Genomic DNA, 17,694 nt, shown 5'->3' with positions numbered 1-17,694 from the left:
CACACACACACACACACACTCACACACACACACACACACACACACATACACAGAGCCTCCCACTCCCTTATTCCATGTCAGAAGCAGCACATGCTGTTCCTGCCCGGGGGTTCAGGACCCCTACACTGGCTCCTGCGCGTGTGCCTGATCAGTTCCCCGGCAGCCCCACACAGGCGCTGCGTCCCCTCTCGTTGGCAGTTCGCTATCCCCCTCGATTCCCCCTCTCCTCCTGGCTCCCTGTGGCATTTGGAGGCTCCCACCGTCGGCTCCAAATGTTTTCCATATTTGTTCAGCCTCCGTGATTCAAATACCGGGAGCGGCTCAGCCTGCGCCCAGCCCAGTGAGCTCCCGGGGGCCGCGCAGCCCACCCACCCACCGGCCATGGGCCAGGAAGAGCAACCACCAGCCCCCAACGCTCCCCAAGGCAAACCGAGGCAGGGGCCATCGGCGCCCTCCGGGGAGCGGGGCACCGCCTCAGGGGCCCAGTGCGACCTGGGGCCGAAGAAAGGCAAAGGGGACCCCAAAGCGTGCGGGGAGGAGGAAGCCCGGACTTGCTGTGGCTGCCGTTTCCCGCTACTGCTCGCCCTGTTGCAGATGGCCTTAGGCATCGCTGTGACAGCTGTGGGCTTTGTTATGGCAGGCGTCAGCTCTTCCTTGCTAGTCAGAGATACTCCATTTTGGGCTGGGATCAGTGTAAGCATAAAGTCTGTTTTCCCTAAGTGCGTTTGCCAAACAGGAATGCAAAGCTGCATGGTACATTTCAGACTAACTAACCCAAACTTGCATGCCCGCCGCTGTCCCAGATCTGAGCTCCTCTAACTCGCATCCTGCCTAGTGATTCGAACCTGATTGACTTTTTCATGGGGAAGCTGCCTGGGGTCCACTCTGGCTGGTTTCCCTGAGTGTCACCAAGATACCTGAATAGAATGCCGCGAAGCTGCGCGTGTAGCTGACACCGATTGATCACACTGAATCTTCTCAGCAGCTACAGCGATTTGGGGGTTTTGTTGTCTCCTTTCTCCCCTCCATAACGGGCGAAGGAATCAGATCACAGCGGCAAAAACAATACTTGGAATAAGTACATTTAGAGAGGCAGGTCCAGAGAAGGACTACTCTGTCTGGTCTTCCACAGTGGGTAGCAGTCCAGTTTTTACAAAGCCCCAAACTTGAGATGAAGTTACATCAAGTTAGCTCGTTTAAAATGTTGCCAGCCCCAGCCAGAGTCCGCTGTAGCTCAGAGGAACACAGCCACATTTCAAAGAGGGACCATAGCCTCTCCGATGAATCTTGGGTGGAGTTACTGACAGAAGTATAGCTGGGACTCTGGATGTATGTTATGCATGTGTATTGAGCTCAAAACCACCCAGCCATTATTAGAGGGTTGTCTTGCAAATGCACATGGCTGGCATGACAAAATTGTGTCTTCATTTCTAACTTAGTATTCCTTTCTAATCACATTTTAAACTCTGTGTTTCATATGAAGTGGATAGATTCATTTTTACATGTAATAAATTTGAAAAGTCTTAATAAACCAAATCAGGTAAATGAGTCATATCAAGCACTAATAGTGATCTATTAGTACAGATCATTAAAGGTGCAGAGGATAAAAGATGTCAAGAAGCAAATCATTACTGCTTTGAAGATAATTTGAACTCACAATTTATTCATTTTCTCTATTAAATTCAATTTGTATGCTAATGGTTTCTACAAAAGTAGTTTTTGAAGTAACCTCTAAAAACTACACTTTACACAAATATGCGTGGTAGAAGTATTTCATTACCTGTTCAAAATACTAAGAAAAAAAGCTTTTGTTATAGGATTTTGGAAGCATTTAAAAAATAATATACAAGAGGCTGCATATTGAAGTGTAAATTCTAGTCTTTATTCTGTCACTAAAATTTTCACCTCTGGCAAGTCATCTATCCTCTAAGGGCCTCAGTTTCCTTATTCTAAAATGAGGAGATGGCATCAGATGATTTCCAAGGCTCCTTCTGGGTCTTAAGCTTCTATGATTCTATGGATGAAAAGTATCTGAGATTGCATTTTGCAGCCTCCTTTTTTCCCTAGTCCTATCTAAAAAACTCAGTCCTCAAAAACTGAAAAGAGAATTAGAAGGGTTGTCTAGTTTCATATTCAAGTCACAATCTCCAAGATATGATAGCATTCTAACATTTAGGTAATTAGGTAATTAACCAACATTGTCATAATTTTTAAAAGCATGTATTTAGTTATTAATTGCATGTTGTTAAAATAGAAGTGGTAAAAATACTTTTTTATTTGGTTCTTTCAAAATATGCACCTCTAATGATATTCTTTTAGCTTAAAATGACATACTTTCAAAAGAATGTATTTTGAACAGAATATTACACTGGTTATACTCTGAAACTGGGGAAGAAGTTGCTTCAAAGGTATTTTATCAACAAAAAGAATGTGACTCTGGGATGCAATATTGTTAGCTACCTCAGACCAAATAGGCTTGTATCAGACCTTGTAGTGTTGCCTGTATGGGGTCACCTTTCCTTACTCCCATGCAGCCACCACTCCTGGCTTTCCAGGAAGGAGGGTTATCAGTATACATTTTCTGGGAGTAGGGCCCTGATAGTAAGTTACTACTAAGTCAATTGTAAGTGGCACCCCCTCATCACTGGTCCTATGGAAGCCATTTAACTCACTCCATTCCTAAAACTGATTTTAACCACAGGAAAATGTGTACTACCTCTGCTTTCTTTCCAGGCCAGGCTTTATTTTATTATTAGCTAAAATTGTGTGGGAGTGGGTGGGAGGACTGTCAAGTAGTAGCAGTAGTAGTAGTAGTAGTAGTAGTAGTAGTAGTAGTAGTAGTAGTAGTAGTAGTAGTAGTAGTAGTAGTAGTAGTAGTAGTAGTATTGTTGTTTGTTTAGTCCTGTCTGACTTTTTGTGACCCTGTGGACCAGGTACTTCAATATCCATGGGGTTTTCCTGGCGAAGATACTGGAGTATTTTGCCATTTCCTTCTTCATTGGATCATCTTTTGTTAGAACTCTCTGCTATGACTTGTCTTGGGTAACCCTGCCTGGCATAGCTCATAGTTTCATTGAACTATGTAAGCTCCTATGCCACAAAAAGGCAGCAATCAAGGAGAAGAGGTTTTATTTTGGACTCTCAAAAACTATCATAGGATGATACAACAATGAATTTAGAAGAAAGTGGGTCAGACCATCCCAATTATCTTAGAGCATTGATGGGCAAGTTTTTAAAGAGGAGGCCAAAGGAAAGGAAATGCTCATCTGTCAGTCTGTTTCTAAGGCAAGTCTTGAAGTTTCATTGTATTGTATCCTACTCATTGTATTCGTCAGATCAGGAATAATGTCGCATGGCCTGATAGGACATTTCAGGGGGCCGCATCTGGCCCGCGGGCTGTAGTTTGCCCATCACTGTTTTAGGAAAATGAGCTGGCCCAGATTTCTAGGGAAGGTAGGTCTGGACTAGACTAGTCTTAGCCCAAGCCAAGGAATTAAAATAGAACCAAATCATCCTCAAGGACGCAAGCTTTTGATCTACCACTTTATTTCACGTCTAAGTCTCAGTATATAGCTTCTTATAATTTACCTTCTGGCTTCAGCGTACCCCTGTTTTTGTTGTTGTTTTTGTTGTTTTTTGTAGGTAACTCTAGTGATATCCTTGTGTAGTATTTCCACAATGGGCCTTAATGGTTGCAGCAGTGTATGGGAAACTATCTACAATGCTGCAAATCAGCAACTCATCTATACTTTATAATCTTAGTAAGGACCTGAAATGGCTCAATTGTGGATTCACAGCCAAAATGTTTCAGAAAAAGAACTTGAACTCAGGTCTTCCTGACTCCAACACCAATACTTCCCTACACCATACTAGGCGGCCTCCCACATACTTTGTATTGTCCAAAATTGCACTTCAGCTGACTTCAGTCTTTGGAGAACTCAGTGTACGATCATTAAGATCTTTGTGCGATGACTACCTCAGACTTTTGTGATATGCAATTAGAGATGTAAGAATTGAATGTAGAATGAAGGAGCATCTTGTGAAATCATTGGCTCCTTTGACAGCTACAGTAAAAAACTATTTTTAGATTAAGCCATGTATGCAACTATTCCTCGCTCTCAATTTGTAAGATATTATCACAGAGGTAACAGAAACCATTTGACTTCACAATTTCTAAAATAGGTCTTTAACGGATCAGAACTTGGAAAAGAAAGCAGAGAGACAGCAACTGTGCAGGAGACAGAATACAGAATATACATGCATTCTATATTCTAAAGCTTTGGTATGATCATCTTTATTCACAGCCTATTTTATGGGTAAAAACTCATTCACATGGATTCTGATTCAGACCATGATGATCATATAAAGAGAAGATAAGCCCTTTTGAAGATAAATTTGTTGCGATCAGAAAATGATAGGAAATAGAGATTTTTTTTCAGCATTTCATTCTATTAGTGAACTGGTTGAGTCTAATAGTATATTCCAATGTTCAGTCACCATTTAGAAATTTGTTGGATAAAAGCATATGTGGATTGTGGTCTCTTTCATGGCAGTGTAACCTAAAGATGAAAGAACTGAGAATTCCAAGAATGTTGAAAATTTTCATTTCCTATTCTAATCAAGAGTTTGAGGACAGATTTAGCATGGGGCTGTTAATTTTCAAAAGGTTTCTAAAATAATCTATTAGTGTTCTAGAATAGGATCATAGAACTGAAAAAAAAATTCCAAAGAGATCATCAGTTTTCTTTAGTCATATATCCTTATAACATCTGTCAGGAATGAATACTTTTGATTAGAGATTTTAACCCATACAAATATTTCAAGAGCCTATTTACCTTTCATAATCACTTAGAATGATGCATTTTGTTTGGTATTTCCACATTAAATCATTTTCAGAACATCCTTTTATTTCTTAGCCCCAGGGAGATGAATGATGGTGGATTTTTGGTGCATATCAGTCTCTTGCACCAAATATGAACTTCTGTGAGAAAAATGAAATTCCTTAGGCTTAAAGTGAAATTCCCTCGGTGTTTTTCATCCTTAGAAAAACCACACCATATATCAATAGCATTCTTTCTTCTTTATTCCATTCCTCTGACTTATCATGTAAGTCTTTAAAATATAGGAGTCCAGTTAAGAATTATGATTCTTTAAAATATAGAAAAATACTACATTTCCAGAGGCAAGTAAACTCTACTTTAAGGCCAAATATGTGACATTTGAATTTAAGCTGCTAGAAAGAATCACCATAGATTAAGGGCAACCTCTCATAGTTCACTTGTCAGGTATACTTTTTATTATAAAACAAGGCTCTATCTGAGCCACATGAGAAAGTAGTATCAGAGAAGCCAAGAAGGTCAGGAGGAAAGGACATTCAATATTGTCAAAGAAGGTCACTGAGACTAACAACTAAAAAGAATATCTTCAAGCTGACCAGTTAAATTGTTGGTAACCTTTGAAAGAGGTATTTCAATAGAGAGGTTGAAATAGAAGCCAGATTGAAAAGCAATAAGAAGTGAATGGGTGGTAAGGAAGTGAAGGCAGCAAAGGAAGATCATTCTTTTTTTCCCTCATGTTTGACAGTGAAAGAGGAAAGCAATAGGTTGATAGCTTGAGGACAGAGCAGGGTCAAGTAAGGTTTTGTTTTTTTTAATTTTTTTAATGATATGGTAAACCTCAGTATATTTGTAGGCAGAAGAGGAAAACCAGAAGATATGGAGAAATTGAAAGATGAAAGAGAGGGGAGATCTTGAAGGAAATGGAAGGTGATGGGCTTGAGGGCACAGGAAAAGAGGTTGGTCTTGGCAGGAAAAGTTACTTCTTTCTCAGTATTTGGAGCAGTGGAGAAGAGGATAGATAAAGATCTAAAGGATTTTTAAAATAAGTCATTGGGGAGAGAGAGAATATAAGGCAGAAATCCTTCTTCTGAGAGAAATTGAGATGGAGGAGGCATCATCCTGAAAAGAGAAGAGAAGGTTTAGAACAGTCACTCTGCAAAATGTGAGAGTCTCAGATAAATATGATTTTTGCTGTATAACAGTGAGGGCCTGAGCAAAATTGGATAACATTAATTTTTAGGGAACCCAGCTGACATGATGTTGTGACTTCCTGCAGTAGTATTCAGCAGCATGTGAGTAGTCACAGAGAGCCAATCAGTCATTCTTTTAATTATCCAAGAAAGATTTATTGTGTTGTCAATCTGGAAAAACACAGAACTACTAAAGTAGTCAGATAAAACCCAGGCTTTAATCAGGAAAGAGATAGTGCTCAATATTTGGCCACCACACAGAGTGAAGCACCTAAAAACCACAAAGAGCCAAGAGCTCTGGGATTCTGGGAACAGTATTTCTGAGAGGATCACCAGGTGAGATGATTCTCCAAAGAACAATAAAACATAGGGATCTTATGTACCTTTTGGGAAACTCCAGGACATCAAACATACACTGACAGGTTGTAAGCAGGCTTGGAAAAGAGGCTATAGCCAGAGGCTGGGGTATCAGGAAATGGTCTCCTACAAAGGATGGTTTCTGTACAGGTGTTGGTTTTCTTGGAAACTATCTCTGATACAATGAGGGAAACTTCAAAGACTAAAAGGATGATTGAGCATTTGAGTATTTCTATTACTCCTATTCAGGACACTTAATGGGCATGGGGAAGATCCCTTATTCAGTCTAAGACAAAGTCTCTTTGGGACTTCCCTTAAGGTAAGTTCCCAAGGGAAATGGGCAAACTTGGAACTTCCAAAAACCAAGTTGACAGTGTCTACTAAGGGCTAAGTACTAGGGATGCAAAGACAAAACTCTCAAAGATCTTTCAGGATATTGTTGGGGAGTGGTTTATCCAGAGTTCAAGATTAGCTGGGCATGAATGGTGATGAGTCAAACAAGTCAGGAAATAAGGTATGGAGGAAAGTGTATTTTGAAATGGGGAACCATGCAGTCAAGATTAGGAAGAGATAAAAATGATATAAGAGCAAGAGTGCTAGATTGATAAAACAGGGACACATGGATGGGTTGAAAATTATGAGAGGAAGGAATAAGTTTTGAAGGCATAAAGCAGAGGGAGAAATGGGAAGAGCAGGAGGATTATCATGGTCAGAGCAGAATTTCTGATTTCAGATTCATGGATATGACATAGTTATGTTGTGAGATATAAAATATAGCCATACCTAGTGATTACTGTAGGCCATGGTTGTTGAAGAGGTTGTTAAATTAAGAAGTCAGAAAGTTTGGAGGGACATTCATGTATATACTGAAAGCAGGTGCAAAAGATGTGGATATAGTCAATAGAACTTGGCAACCAATTGGATGTGGGAGTGAAAGTGAGAAAAATGGAAGATAACAATAGAGTTTTGAGCTTAGATGACTGAAAGGATTATGGTGACTAAAAAATCAGAGATGTTGGATGGAGGAGCAGTTTGGTGGGGAATATGATGAGCTAAATGTTGATCTGTGTTGTTTGAAGCTGGTGGTCCAGGTGGAACTGTCAAAAAAACAAATGAAAGTAAAGGAAGGGAAAGAACTGTTAATTCTTAAATCTTTAGAGCTTCTTTTTTTTGACTACTAAACCCAGGGTATTCCTCCAGATATTAAGGACAGATTATGGCTGGATATATTGACTTCAATGCCATCTGTTTAAAGGTAGCAATTGAACCCAGAGGAGTAATGATATCACTAACAGAAAAGGGGGACTAGGTCAGAACTTTGGAGGACCCTAACACAGAGGTGATTGAAAGCAGATGAATCAAAGAAGAGAATAAAAAGAAACAATCAGACAGGAAGGAGGTCAACCAGAAAATAAAGCAATGTCAGAGAAGCCAGGAAAATAGAAAATATCCAGGGAGAGTGGTGCTGATCACATTTGTCAAAAAACATTTTTTTAAACTTAAAGTCCTTTATTGGTGAGAAATGCACTACTTCCCAAAGCAACACTCCATTTTGGCATATTATACATATGGCTATACTTTAAAGAAAATTATTTTACAGTTAGATGGAGTTCCTTTATTGGTAATGAGATGTATTAGAAGATATTCATAGTAGGTGACTACTCCATAAGTGTGTGTTTAGTGGAGATTTATATTGAGTAGGTTTCTAATTCCAAGATTTTGTGATGGTAAAATTCAGTTTGACAAAAATAAGAGTGATCACAAATAGTTTATGAAAATGCAGAGAAACAATTGAGAGTTGTGGTGGGGTACAGTGGTAGTCAAAACAGTTTAATTTAAGATATTCTTTAAAATGAGAATGGCCTTTTGTTTAGAAGATTTAGGGCTCCCCCTCCCTCCTGCTTCTAGCCTCTAAAGTCAAAGCAGTGTTGATGGAATGAGGACATTGATTCCGATTTTCTCCTTGGTTCTTTTGCATGAAGTTTCTCTACAAGAGATTTCTCTGCTAATTCTTGGAAAAAAAACATTTAAAAAACACAGTGAAGCATCATAGAGGATAGAGATTCAACCCAGAAGTCAGGAAAATGTGGGTTCAAGTATTTGTCTGAGACAGACAGGCAGTGTTAATACAAGTCTAGTCATTTAATCTCAGTGATTCAGACCACTCTATAAGCCTGTTGGTTGCAGAAAAAAATTGTTCAATTGTATCTGACTCTTCATGACCATACCATGGTAGGTCCTTCTATCCTTCACTATCTTTTGAAGTCTGTCCAACTTCATAGTCATTGTTTTCATGACATAATCTATCTATCTCAACCTCTGCTGTTCCTTTCTCTTTTTCTCTTCAATCTTTCCCAATATCAAGGTCTTTATCAATAAGTCCTGTCTTCTCATTATGTGGCTGGAGTATTTAAGCTTCAGTTTCAGTATTTGACCTTCCAGTGAATAGTCTGAACCAATTTCTTTAATTATTGACTGATTTGATCTCCTTGTTGTCCAAGGGATTCACAAAAGTCTTCTCCAGCATGTCAATTTGAAAGCAGAAAAAGTATTTACCTTCATAGATGGAGGGAATTTTATTATCAGAAAATTTCCTCTGTTAATTAAATCTCATGTCCAGGTCCTAGCCTTAGTATAGGTTCTTGACTTTTGAGAGCTTGTCTTAATGAACTGATCTTTTATTTATTTTTTTATTTTTTTAAGATTTCATTTATTTATTTGTTTGTTTTGGATAATTTTATTTTTATTTTAAATATTTTCCCATAGTTACATGTTTCATGTTCTTTCCCTTTCCCCAAAGCCCCCTAACCCCTCTTAGCCAATGCACAATTCCACTGGGTTTTACATGTATCATTGATCAAGACCTAATTCCATATTATTGATAGTTGGACTAGAGTTATCATTTAGTGTCTACATCCCCAATAATATCCCCATCAGCCCATGTGTTCAAGCAGTTGTTTTTCTTCTGTGTTTCTCCTCCCACAGTTCTTCCTCTGAATGTGGATAATTTTCTTTCTCATAAGTCCCTCAGCCTTGCTCTAGATCTACTAGCATTGCTGCTAGTAGAGAAGTCTGTTATTGAACTGATCTTTTAGAACTTTGAGATTATTGCACTGAATAACTATTTATGTTAAAAATAATACACAGAACTGATGGCTAAGAAAAGATAATGTAAATATGCTATACCTCCTAAACATAACTGCAAACCTATTTATGCCTTCTAGTGTCACCTAATAGCTCCCACTGAAATAAGCACATCCTACCCAATGGTTTTTGGAGAGGGAAAACTTAGCATATTTCAAGTGTATTGAAAATGCTTTTAAATATTCCTTCTGGCATTCCTCCATTATTTTGTTCATCAATTGGGCATTTGCTGGAAATAACTTCCTGTAGTGTTTAGAGAACATGAATGTATTGTGCTTAGATTTGTGTTTTCTGATTATAAAGTAGGCAGACTTCCACTCAATTTTTGCTCTGATTATGCAGTGTGACATAGGGGAGAACTTGAGTCCTTAAACGCTATATCAATGGAGCACAACCTCCAGCAGGACCTACTAGGCTACAAAAGATTCAAGTGCAGGACTTTGGATGGATGTTATCCAAAGACAAGCATAGCTAAGTACAAAAATGCTCATCACCCAAAAGAAGGCCAAGAGGCGGTAAACTTCTTTTAAAAAATATCTGTAATGCATTTAGCATAATTCCTGGTCCATAGTAGGTATTTCATAAATGCTTGTCACCCCCTCTTTTTCGAAAGATCATAGCAACAAATAAATAATTTTGCTAAGCTATGAAGAGGCTGTATTGAAAGTTAGTTGATAGAAGAAATATCCACATGGATGAACTCATAGGTATTTTGCAGTGACTGAGAATATAATGTAGGGTGTTCCCAAAAGTGACTTTAGGGAAAAGGAAAGCAAGAAGATATTTTGAGTCTATTTTGCTTTCATCTAATTAAGGTCCTTTGAGGTTGGTGTGGATTAACAATTGGGGTCAGATGGTACTAATTTTTTCTCCCTCTGTAGCGAAAAACAAGAGCCTGCATATTTCCCTTTGTCCAGGAGGACCTTGGACTACCAGGACTATGCCTGCAGTAAATCTGTTCTGAGGAAAATACAATTACATAGGCAGTGTGAGTAGTACAGTAGATAGAAAGCTGAACTCGAATCAGGAAGATCTGAATTCAAATCCTTTCTCAGATGCTTACTTAGCTATGTGTTCCCTCTATTATTTCCAAGCCTTGGTTTCCTCATCTGTTATCTGTTAAAATGAGGAGTTTAGACTCAGTAGCACAATCCTAGACTTAAAATATTCTTGCCTTTTGCTTGGACATAATCCTTGATAATTGTAGCATCAGATATTTCAGGGTTTGCATCAAGATTGGAGAGATCCATATGAGAAATCAAGTTTAACATGCATGGATCTATATTGCTACAGGAAACAAAGGGACTTTAGTAATTCAACTTTAACTGGTGTCATTTCATTCTGAAATTTTTAGGTGCAGTGTTTAGCAAGCCAAAGGACTCCTAGCCATAAAGTTCATTGTAAAGTTGCCCTTCAAAATGTCTCTTACTGGTTGGTGCATTCCCATTGGGAATAGTACCAGAGGTTAAAGCCCGATCCCCTCACACACTTAATAATCACAGAAAAGGTGATTTTCTCCAAGCAAAAGTTAAAATCTGCAGTAGGATTTGTAGCATGGAAAATATCCAAGTTTGTTGCAGAGGCACACCCTGTTTCAGCTGGTTGGAGGCAGGTTCAATTCTCTGGGCACTGAGATTAAACTTGGCAATGATAACTGTCAGATGCCTGAGAGAGGAGGCTCAGTGGCTCACTCTGGTTAATTTTAAAGTATGATATTTGGTTATAGGATATATGTGAAAGAGTCCACCTACACGCATGGAAATAACTGGGTTTTTTTTCCTTTTGTGTGAAAGGTAAAATATAGAAACTACATCATTTTCTTTCCAAGCTCTTTTCTCAAGAATGTTTATTAAAGAATCAGAAACCTTCATGAATGACATAAGGAAGCTAAAAGTCCCCTGTTCTTTAACGAAGAAACTGAGCCATTAAGCTGATATATGAAGGCATAATGGGGTGATGTTGCTCAGAGTTTGTATGAGTAATGAAATATTCTTTATCCATTTACAATTATAGCTTGGTCAAATTTATATAATATTAACAACTGATAGTTATAACTTAAAATTTGCAATGTGCTTTAATATACTGTATTTCAGTCATTACAAGTCTGTAGCTAGGTGACTCGGCAGATTGAGAACAGAGCCTAGAGATAGGAGGTCCTGGGTTCAAAACTGGCCTCAGATTATAACCTACCTTTGTGACCCTGGGCAAATCACTTAATCTCCATTGCCTAGGCCTTACCACTCTTCTGCCTTAGAACCAATACATAGTGTTCATTCTAAGAAAAAAGGTAAGGCTTTAAAAAAAAAAAGAAAAAGAAAATTTGATAAACATGACACCTCCTAGTGTTTATCTAAGTCACTAATAAAAATATTAAACAACACATGGCCACGTAGACCTCTGGAGCATTCCACCGGAGACCTCCTGCTATACTGAGGCTAGATCATTAATGGCAAACCATTCTTTTGCAATACATATTCCCTTTGAATGAACTTCTTGCAGAAAACTCAGTAAGCAGTTGGATAATAAATCCTTTCTTCTCTGGCTGAAGACAATGCTTTAAAGGCCAGTGATTTCCTCACCCACAGTATTTTTGAAGTTCAGGGGAATCCTCTTCTCATAAATTCTTTATGATCTATGGACATATTATTTTCATTTTTTGCTAATGACTCTTAAGTATCAGGTTACTGTTATTCATTCCAAGCAATGGCTTTGGGTAAAAACCAGGGAAGTTTCATTGAATATGTTTCATTGTGGCAATTGTTCCATGCATATAACATTTCCCCTCTATTTTCTACCTTTCCTCACAATTACTTATCCGCAAGTGGTACTAAGCAGATTCTTTTATCTATAGAATCATTGAAATAGTGAGCTGCTTTCTCCTTTCTCTTTTCATCAATTTCTGAACAAATCTGAAATACTGGATGGTGAGGATACAGGAGAGGACTGAGTAAAAGATTGTCCGATTTCCTATCTTCCTGTACTATTTAATCTCTGTTCCCAGGAATAGCATGGGGGAAAACATTCTGCTGGGAGCAGATTGCTAAAAGTAGATTGGGATGCATACATCAGGGCTACCGTGGTATTTCCATGTCAGCTTTAGGAACATATTTATTTAGATTGGATATTCTCTGAGCTAAACATTGCTAAAGACACTTAAGACCTGGGCATCTGTCCTCCTCCTAGTATAATTAGGCTAAAAAAGGATAATGTATTCTAGGACTGAGTTTCATGTGGACTGGCAAAAAGCCATTAAGATGACTAGACTCCAGACCAATGGACCAAAGATGATGTATCCTTTTTCACAAATAAATCTGCCCACTTTCTTTTGTGAAAGATCCGTGGAGACTGTATCAACTTAGAAATAAGCCCTTCCCTACTTGGTTGTCAACGCAGCAGTAATGAAAGAGATGGAATGCAAGACCGCCAGGATTCTTGTTTCAGTCACATCCCACTCAAGTACTGTTTTTAAAGGGTTTGATTCAGCACTCATTGTAATGAACATTTTAGAGAACTTTAAGATACTTTATTACTAAAAAAAAAAAAAAAGCTTTCTGTTATGTGAGAGATAATAACAGGTGACAAGGAAAGAAGGAAAATTACTAATATGCTAACTAGACCCTGACTGGAAGGAGAATTTTAGTTGTATTACTAGAAAAACTACCCCACCCATCAATTTGTGCTTGTCAGGTGTATCACATTAGATTCAGCAGAGAGGGCTTATCTCACAGCAAACTTTGCCAGTAAAGCTGTGTCAGGCTCTCTTCCAAGGCAGAATAGTATTTCCTTCATTCTCATTTCAGTTGGGTGGGTACCTTCCTTTAGGGAAAGAAAATATTATGTCTAGCTATAGCTCAGTAGACAAGAAAAGGACCTATCCCAGCGATATGCCCATCGCGGGGTAGCCATAAATACTCCATGATGACAAGCTGATTTAAATAAGCTAAAAACAATTTTCTTCCCCACCCCAATCCAAAACCTTGAATCAGAACATTATGTTTTACAGATGAAGCATTCAAATATATTTTTACACATTTCTCTCAAGTCCCTGCACAGTCAGGCTCTGAGGCAAGAACAGTCTATCACTTGCCACATACCAAACCTCTTCAAGTTGGTTTGCTCTTTTCATTAATAAAGTTTGGGGCTGATTTTGAGGGTTTGTGTGACCTACAAGTTCAAGTGTTACTTTGAAAAATGAAGATATGAGTATAGTAACTTTCCTGCTTTTTTATGGTCCCACATAAATAGCTCTTATAAATGAAAATATGTAAATGGCTTGACTGTCATTTAATTAAATTCAACAGCTATTAATTAAGTGTAAAGAAGACAATTCTATATTCTGGGTGTGATGCAGGATACTAGATAATTTATATCTACATACCAAGTCTCAAGGAGATTGCTTACCTGGCTTTGTGAGGCTCATGGTCTAGTGGGAGGATATGGGTAGGGATAGGAATGGCAGCTCTTATTTTATTGGCATAAGATACTCATGAGATGAGAAAATTCTATATGCCAATGCAGGTTGGCACCTTCTCTGCAACTTACAGTCTTAGAGAATTGCCTAGTGCACAGTGAAGTCATATGAAACTTGTTTAGGTCACACAACCTGTTTGCATCCTCAAGATTCAGGACTTGAATTCAGTTCTTCTGTGTCCTAAGGCACCATGTTCTGATGTATGCTTCACTGCTAAAAGTAATATAACCCCCCGTAAATGCACAAGAGAGGTACAAATGTGGTGTAAAATCACATCTAAGTAGAGATTAGAGGGATGGAGAGGATCATAAAATGTTTCATTAAAGACTTGGCATATGAGTTAAACTTTATGGGTAGGAATTCATCAAAAGGAAGGGAAAAAGGCATTTCTTGAATATGGAACAAGGTAAGAAAAATCCAGGACATATACAAAGCCCTTGAGTTTGACTGGGATTTAGAGTATATGGAGTGGAATAGTCTGTGATAAAGTTGGGTAGCTTGGTTGGTTCTGGACCTTCTACCAAAGACTTCTAAACTCCTCTCCAAGACCCAATTCACTGTCATTTGCTCCTCTTCTCTTCTGCCTCTCTGTCTCATATATAGTTGTAAAAAAAATCAGAATATCTAGTCTATGTTGTCATGAAAATGAGGGAGAGTGGGATATAAAGTTCCCTCCCCTTGCTACCCTGCCCTTTCCCTAATACTTATCCATGCCAAACCTACAGATCCTATGCCTATTCCACACTCTACCCCTTTCCATTATGCTATATGGAACCACCATTTTATTGTTTTAAACCGCCTTTCCTATTATATTTCTCAAATACTTTCCTTCTTCTTATAATTAAGGAAATTTTACTCATCCCAGAAGGCACTAAATTCCAGGCCACCCTCTCCAGGAATCAATGTAATTTCAATTGATGCTCTTGGGTTCAGGAGGGGGTTTTCCCTACTATGCACATTCAATGATCTATCCTCCTTTGAGGTTCATTTCATTCAAATTTATTATCCCGTAAGATCCTAGGGCTCTCCTACAGATCATTCATTCATTCTTTCTCCTTCTTCAAGTAGTTCAGCATTTTCCTCTCCATCTTAATCCCTTGCCCCTGTATTTGGGGATTTTAATTTACAAGTGATCCCTTCAAATATTTTTGTGTCCCAATTAATCCATCTCATTTCCCATGAGCAGCATTTTCCCTTCTCTTCAGCCACATACAGGGATGGTCATACACTTGATATTGTGATTTATAAATATTCTATTTCCACATTTCATAACCAAGAAACTTCTTTATCTGACCACAATTTCCCATCCTACCTCCACACCCTTCATAAATCCATTTTTCATCTTCTCCACAACTTTTAGTCCCTTCATTCCTCCCAATTTTCTCAGACCATCACTCCTGCTCAGGTTTTACTGTCCTTCCTTCAAAATCTGACCCTGATAGTTAACTTGTGCAATTTCACACTGTCCTCTACTCTTAAATCCTTTCATTTATTGTTCTATGGCTACCTATTCTTTCAAAGTCTCAGCTCTGGATTACTCCCACTATCTGAAGGCTTTTGCTTAATGCTGATGGAAGAAATTATGAAATCTTTCTGAGTGGGTCTACTGTAAATTTATGTAATCCATTCTTACACAGGATTCCATTGTTGTATGACAATACTTTTATCTTCTATGACTTCTACACTCTCTAAATCTATAACTTCTGTTTCAAACCTTCTCTTCTTTACTCAACCCATTTATAGCACTACTCCCCTCTCCCTCTCTCTCACTTCAAAGAACCTAGCCTTGACAGCAACAAAACAAAATAGAGTGGTAGAGTAGAAAGAGTCCCTGACTTGTAGTCAGAAGACTTAGGTTTGAATTCCAGGACTTGAATTACTGGCTGTTGACCTTGAGCAAGTCACTTTATTTCTCTGTGTCTTAGTTTCCTCCTCATCTATAATATGAGAGCACTGAACTAGATCAATGGTTCCCAAAGGTTGTATTATGTCTCACTGAAGGACACAAAACTACTCTCCACATCTTAAGGCTTCCATATTCCCCAGCTGCTACAACTAGCTACAGATTGCTATCTACTCTTCCCAGCTTAATGTAGGGAAGGTCACAATAGCAACTCTATCCAGGTAGCTGATACTCAACTTTGTTTTCCACTTTGGATACTGGAGATGGAAAGAAAGAGCATGTTTAGGGAGAGACAAAGTTGAAGGAATGCCTTGTAAGTCTTCTTGGTTGCTAGCTTAAAATTTCAGTAAACTACTATGATGTGGGGGTAGAAAAAGCTGAGAAAACACAGAACTAAGTAATCTCTAAGGTTCCTTTACCACCCATTCTTTTTTTTTTTTACAATTTTTCTTAAACCCTTAACTTCTGTGTATTGGCTCCTAGGTGGAATAGGTAAGGGTGGGTAATGGGGGTCAAGTGACTTGCCCAGGGTCACACAGCTGGGAAGTGGCTGAGGCCGGATTTGAACCTAGGACCTCCTGTCTCTAGGCCTGGCTCTCAATCCACTGAGCTACCCAGCTGCCTTGAGACACACTATCTTCCTTAAATATTAGTGAAGACTAGTCTAGTTTTCCCATTTAAGAAGTGCCTTACCTCTTGGATTGATTTCCCAATCTTGAAGATTTTGAGAGTGAGTGTGTCAATGAATACAAGGCACTTAGCAAAGATAATAGTAGGATCTTGGTGGAAATGAACTTTCTTTTTGAATAGGTTTAGCATAATGGCTAATAATGCCATTAGGTGGTTAAATACACAAATAACACCAGTCATTTCAAAATTCTTTTCTTAAAAAGACTTCCATGAAATTCATTGTAGAATTTACAGTAATTTCCCTAAAATAGTAAACCAGTATCAATGTGGATCTCATCACAGGTATAAAAATTAGACAATACTCAAATCCCAGATTGATGCTATAACCAAAGACATCATTTTGGTTTTCTAAATCATCACTAGAAGACATACAGGGTAACAGAAAGATTTTTCATGCTAAAGGCTTTCATAAATAGATTAATGGTGTACACCCAGTTATGAGATATGATTTTATAATGATATTTTTTCTTTGAAAAATTTTCATATTATTTATTGCAACTATTTGTTGTTATAACTCTTATGGATGTTCCTTTATTTCTTCTTGCTTTTCTGTTAAACCCTGAAAATAATACTATGAAAAGCAATTGAAGATATAGGATGTGAGGTATTCAAATGTCCCTTATCCTCTTGTCAGTCTGACTTCTAAGTTTCAATTTGTTTCTCTCCCTGTCATTGGGATAGTGATCTTAAATGTCATTTAAAAAGTAACTTATAAAAATGCAAGTGAGTATTTCCAAAGCACAATGTGTTCTGAAATGCAGAAGAGTCATTTAAAAATACTTTAAAAATTCCCCTTTATTTCTGTACTTTTGCCATAAAATTGGCCAAACTACACAGCAATGCAAATTATAAAGCCACATTGAAAGTGTCTTTTCAGCTAGTTAATGATTTCCATCCATGATAAAAATTTAACAACTTGAGTCATGAATGGTGAAATCTCACTATACCAAGCACCTCAGATCAGTATAGAAGGATAGTAATAGACAGTTGTAAGGAAAGTGTTTTGTAAGCATTAAAGTGTTATTAATGTGCTATTATTTATTATTATGACATATAGCCTGTGACATAGCAATATAATATAAATAGTAATATATTAATTAT

At 38.1% G+C, this 17,694-nt stretch overlaps 1 protein-coding gene across 1 annotated transcript in view; it reads left to right on the top strand.

Annotated features, from left to right (window-relative positions):
* Positions 1-381: 381 nt before the first annotated feature.
* SSPN (sarcospan) overlaps positions 382-17,694 on the top strand; it is a 49,539-nt gene continuing 32,226 nt past the window's right edge. The window contains exon 1 of the mRNA XM_044678551.1: positions 382-693. Within this exon, the coding sequence (XP_044534486.1) occupies positions 382-693 (312 nt within the window). The remainder of the gene's footprint in view (positions 694-17,694) is intronic.

This window comes from Gracilinanus agilis, chromosome 5 (assembly GCF_016433145.1).
Source record: "Gracilinanus agilis isolate LMUSP501 chromosome 5, AgileGrace, whole genome shotgun sequence".
Lineage (NCBI taxonomy): Eukaryota > Metazoa > Chordata > Mammalia > Didelphimorphia > Didelphidae > Gracilinanus > Gracilinanus agilis.
This window is presented reverse-complemented; position numbering and strand designations above follow the sequence as displayed.